Source organism: Coenobita brevimanus, chromosome 1 (genome assembly GCF_032717465.1).
Source record: "Coenobita brevimanus isolate Jiangsu-jjx chromosome 1, ASM3271746v2, whole genome shotgun sequence".
Classification (NCBI taxonomy): Eukaryota; Metazoa; Arthropoda; class Malacostraca; order Decapoda; family Coenobitidae; genus Coenobita; species Coenobita brevimanus.
This window is the reverse complement of record NC_136954.1, coordinates 56,970,729-56,975,728: the sequence shown is the minus strand read 5'-3', so window position 1 is coordinate 56,975,728 and position 5,000 is coordinate 56,970,729. Positions and strand designations below refer to the sequence as shown.

Here is a 5,000-nt window from a genome sequence, read left to right as displayed (position 1 = left end):
TGTTATGTCGCGATTAATTCCTCAATGACTTTCTTTTTACGCTTCGTATTTATTATTATTATTATTATTATTACTATTCCTTTGCTTACTTGTTAATCAAATGTTCTGTATCAATATCTTTCCTTGGAGAGAGAGAGAGAGAGAGAGAGAGAGAGAGAGAGAGAGAGAGAGAGAGAGAGAGAGAGAGAGAGAGAGAGAGAGAGAGAGAGAGAGAGAGAGAGAGAGAGAGAGAGAGAGAGAGAGAGAGAGAGAGAGCCTGCGTATATATGGGTGTATAAACATATAAAAACACATCCCCACACCTAACCCAAATACAATACACAGATAATAAGACTATCCATCAATCTATCCACCTATCTATCTATCTCTCACTCTTTCTATCTATCTATCTATCTACACATTCAGCACTCGAATAATAAGACAAGGCTAACAATATCAACCACTATTATTATCAGCACGGAAAGGTCGTCTCTTCCTCTACCCTTATTCCTGTATCTCTGTGACCTTTGGCAGGAGGAGGAGGAGGAGGAGGAGGAGGAGGAGGACGAAGACGAGGAGGAGGAGGATAAATGGAGGGAGACAGGAGCAAAAGAAGAAGGGGAAAGATGAAAAATGTAAGAGGGTGAGAGAGAGAGAGAGAGAGAGAGAGAGAGAGAGAGAGAGAGAGAGAGAGAGAGAGAGAGAGAGAGAGAATAAACGAAGAGATGGATGGGACAGACAAAGGAGAGAGCGAGAAATGAAGAAATCAAGAAAGAACGAAAGACAAGAAAGAAGCAAAGAGAAAATGGAGAAAAAGAGAAGAAGGGGGGACTGAAATAGAAAAGGAAGAGAAAACGGGAAGTGGACATGGAACGTGTTTTTAGCTGCTATTGTGATGCCTTTACCCTGTCCCTCAAGCATCAATACCTCACTCTACTCTACTCTACCTGCCTAATCCACCTGACTCTACCTGCCTAACCTACTTGACTCTATCTGCCTAAACTACCTGATTCTACCTGTCTAAAATACCTGAATACCTGCCTAAACCACCTGAGTCTACCTGCCTAAACTACCTGACTCTACCTGCCTAAACTACCTAACTCTACCTGCCTAATCTACCTGACTCTACCTGCCTAAACTACCTGACTCTACCTGCCTATTCTACCTGACTCTACCTGCCTAAAATACCTGACTCTATCTGTCTGATCTACCTGACGCTACCTGCCTAAAATACCTGACTCTACCTGCCTAATCTACCTGACTTCACCTGCCCAAATTACCTGACTCTACCTGCCTAAACTACCTGACTCTACCTGTCTAATCTACCTGACTATCTGCCTAAAATACCTGACTCTACCTGCCTAAACTACCAGACTCACTCTACTCTACCGAACACCCCTTACCCATTCTTACCCACCCTTACCCTTTCTCACTCACCCTTGCTCGTTCTCACTCACCCTTGCCCTTGCTCACTCACCCTTGCCCTTTCGCACTCACCCTTACTCGTTCTCACTCACCCTTGCCCTTTCTCACTCACCCTTGTCCTCTCGCATACTCACCTTTGCCCTTTCTCACTCTTGCCCCCACACCCATGCCCTTCCTCACTCACCCTTGTCCCCACACCCTTACCATTTCTCAATCATCCTTGCCCCCCCACCCTTGCCCTTTCTCACTCACCCTTGCCCTTTGCCACTCACCCTTGCCCCTGCCGTAGGACTGCAGCTGTAGGTTGTGGAGAGGCTGTCCCACCTCGCCGTCATAAAGCTGCCCCAACCCCCGTCGCAGCTGATCCGCCTTCCTCTCCCCGTCAAAAGTGTCATCCCCCAGGAGGAACCCGGGGTCGCGGATCCTGCCCACCGCTCCCGAGTAGCTCACCACGCCGCCTGAAGGGGAGGAGGAAACGTGATCTGAGTTTAGACCTGGAGGTATAAAATCGTCATCATCAGCAGCATCAGCGATATCATCATCATCATCAATAACAGTAGCAAATTGTCATCAACATCATCATCACCAAATGCATTATCATCATCATCATCATCAATAACAGCAGCAAATCATCAACACCATCAACATAATTATCATCATCATCATCAATAACAGCTGCAAATCATCATCAACACCATGATCATCACCAGCAACATCATCATAATCATCATCATTATCACCAACTGCAATATCATCATCATCACCACCAACAGTAATACCATCAGCATCATCATCAACACCAACAGCATCATCACCGTCATCATCACCATAATTATGACCACAGACTAGAAAGCAATTAATTTTAAGCCAAAACAATTACACCTGTCCTCGTCTCGCCTGCTCACCTGTCCTGTTGCACCCGTATATCTCGACCCTGAGGCACACCTGTCGCAGATGATCAGAGATAGGTATGAAACGCACCTTGCTGGCTAGGACAGGTGGAGAAAGAGCGTTGCGTTTCTCCAGGTAGGTGTTGACGTTACCTGCAAAACTCTGTGTGGGAGAGAGGAAAGGTGTTAGACAGGAGGGAGAGAGAGAGAGAGAGAGAGAGAGAGAGAGAGTGAGCAAATCAAAGAGAGAAAGAATAACACCAACTTTAGGTTATATCAACAGCAAATATTGAACCTCAGCTCTGTCAAACCTTAAGACTCTCTCTCTCTCTCTCTCTCTCCTACTATTTCACTATCTCATTAACCTTCAATCTGCATACTGTACAAGTCTCTCTCTCTCTCTCTCTCTCTCTCTCTCTCATTAGTAGCTGTTAATTAAGCTTTACATAATTAGGGTTATTACTGCTCTGACCTAGGAAGCGAGAGTGGGAGGCGGGGAGAGAGAGAGAGAGAGAGAGAGAGAGAGAGAGAGAGAGAGAGAGAGAGAGAGAGAGAGACTTCAAAGAGAGAGGAATTAAGATGGGAAAGAAGAGGGGCACCATAAATTAATTGGAGAGAGAGAGAGAGAGAGAGAGAGAGAGAGAGAGAGAGAATATACACAACCCATAAACAAAAAAGATCAAATTAATTAAACTAAAAAAATCCATATAAATGAAATTCCAAAAAAAATATATAGAGAAAAATGGCTCACAGAATTTTGGGCCGAAAAATGTATATATGAAAAAATTTATAAACGTGGTTGTCTGAAATTTTGTGTGAAATATTAACCAAAAAAAATAAAAAAATAAAAAAAAAGTTTGTAAATAGTGATGTGAACATGGGGAAGGGACGGGGAGGGAGGGAGGGAGGGAGGGAGAGAGAGAGAGAGAGAGAGAGAGAGAGAGAGAGAGGATTATTATCATTATTATTAGCCCTTCTCACTTTCAATAATAATAATAATAATAATAATAAAACAGAGCTCCGTCCCTCTCACAACCACATGAGCCGGGAAACAAAAGCGAATCAAGTGTAAACAAAGAGAGGGATATCTGTTGCTGTCTCTCTCTCTCTCTCTGCACCTCATCCCCCTTATCTCTCGTCTCTCTGCATCTCTCCCCCTGTCTGCCTCTCCTTACCTCCCTCTCTCTCTCTCTCTCTCTTCACCTATCTCCAGACAGTGAAGGAGAGAGAGCACTTTCCTTGACCACTCTCCCACGCCTGCCATCTCTCCTTCATTCCCTCCTTCACTTATTCCTTCCCTCCTCTCTCTCTCTCTCTCTCTCCCCGTTTTCTTTTACTGCGACGTTTGAGGAGGGACCCTTCCATTTCTGATCTTCCAGCAAAATCCCCTCTCTGGGACTGGAAGACAGATGCGGTTTGCTTATCAATGTACCTCTCTCTCTCTCTCCCTCTCTCTCTCCTTTAACTCTTCAATCCCATACCCTCTCACTTCCATCTCTCCCTCTCCCTCTCTCTCTCCTTTGACTCTTCAATCCTATGCCCTCTCACTTTCATCTCTCACCTTTCACCATTTTTCTCATTCTCTCTCTCTCTCTCTCCGCTCAATTTCACTCGCTGACTCCCCTCTCCTTCCCTTCCCCCTTCTCCTTCCTCTCCCCACTCCCCCCTCTCACCTTGCTCTTTCCCCTCTTCCTCTTACCCTCACTCTTACACAACCATCAACTCCCCTTTTCATTTCCCCCCCCCTCTCTCTCTCAAGGACTTTCCTCCGTTTCCCTCTTTCCTTCCCTCTCACTCATCTCCTTCTCCCCTTTCCTTTCCCTGTTACATAATCTCCTCCTTTCTCCTTCCCTTCCCTTCTCTTTTCTCCTCTTCCCTCTCTCCTCTTTCCCTCTTTCCTCCTCTAACTTCCTTCTTTCTCTCCCATCCTTTTCCCCTCTTACTCTCGCTGTGTCTGTCTGTCTGTCTGTCTCTCACCCTTCCCTTCCCTTTCCCCTCAATGTCACCGCTCGCTTGCCTTCCCTTCCCTTCCCTTCTACCCTCTACTATCCCCCTCTCTCCCTCCCTCCCCCTCCCCTCCCCGTATGCAGATGAGTGTGTGGGGCCTTTCCTCCCCCGACACCGCAGAGGGAGGCGGAGGCACAGCGTTACGACTGACACCAATCTGGGTAATGGTGGAGGAGGGAGGGGGAGAGGGGAGGGGAGGGGAGGGGAGGGGAGGGGAAGAAGGGGAGAGGGAAGGGGGAGAAGGTAAGAAGGGGTGGGGAGCGGGGATAAGGTAAGAAGGGGTGGGGAGGGGGGAGACGGTAAGAAGGGGTGGGGAATGTAGAATGTGGGGAGTAAATGTGAGAAGTCAGGGAGGCAAGGGAAGGAAAGGGAAAGTTAAGGAGTGGGGAGGGGGAGGGGGAGTTTGGGGTAGGCTGAATGTGAGGAGTAAGAGTGGGATATGAGGAAGGTGAGGGAAAGGAAGGGAAAGCTAGGAGGGGTAGGGAAAGGTGGAATGTTAAGGTGGAGGTGGAAGAATGTGGAGGATGGGAGATAAGAGGGGGTGGAGGAAAGGTGGGAGAGGTAGAGATAGGCAGGGAGGAAAGTGGGGGAGAAAATGGGAGGGGGAAAGAAATAGGAGGAGGTGGAGAAAGGTGGGAGTGGAGAGAGATAGCTGGGAGGAAGGTGGGGGAAGGGGGAGAGAGAAAAAGATAAGTGGGA

The 5,000-nt window shown here is 47.2% G+C and overlaps 1 protein-coding gene across 1 annotated transcript in view; it reads right to left on the bottom strand.

Annotated features, from left to right (window-relative positions):
• LOC145398753 (discoidin domain-containing receptor 2-like) overlaps positions 1-5,000 on the bottom strand; it is a 105,895-nt gene that overhangs the window by 83,351 nt on the left and 17,544 nt on the right. The window contains exons 3-4 of the mRNA XM_080271586.1: positions 2,310-2,457; positions 1,677-1,862 (exon numbers count right to left, since the gene is read on the bottom strand). Of these exons, the coding sequence (XP_080127712.1) occupies positions 1,677-1,862; positions 2,310-2,457 (334 nt within the window). The remainder of the gene's footprint in view (positions 1-1,676; positions 1,863-2,309; positions 2,458-5,000) is intronic.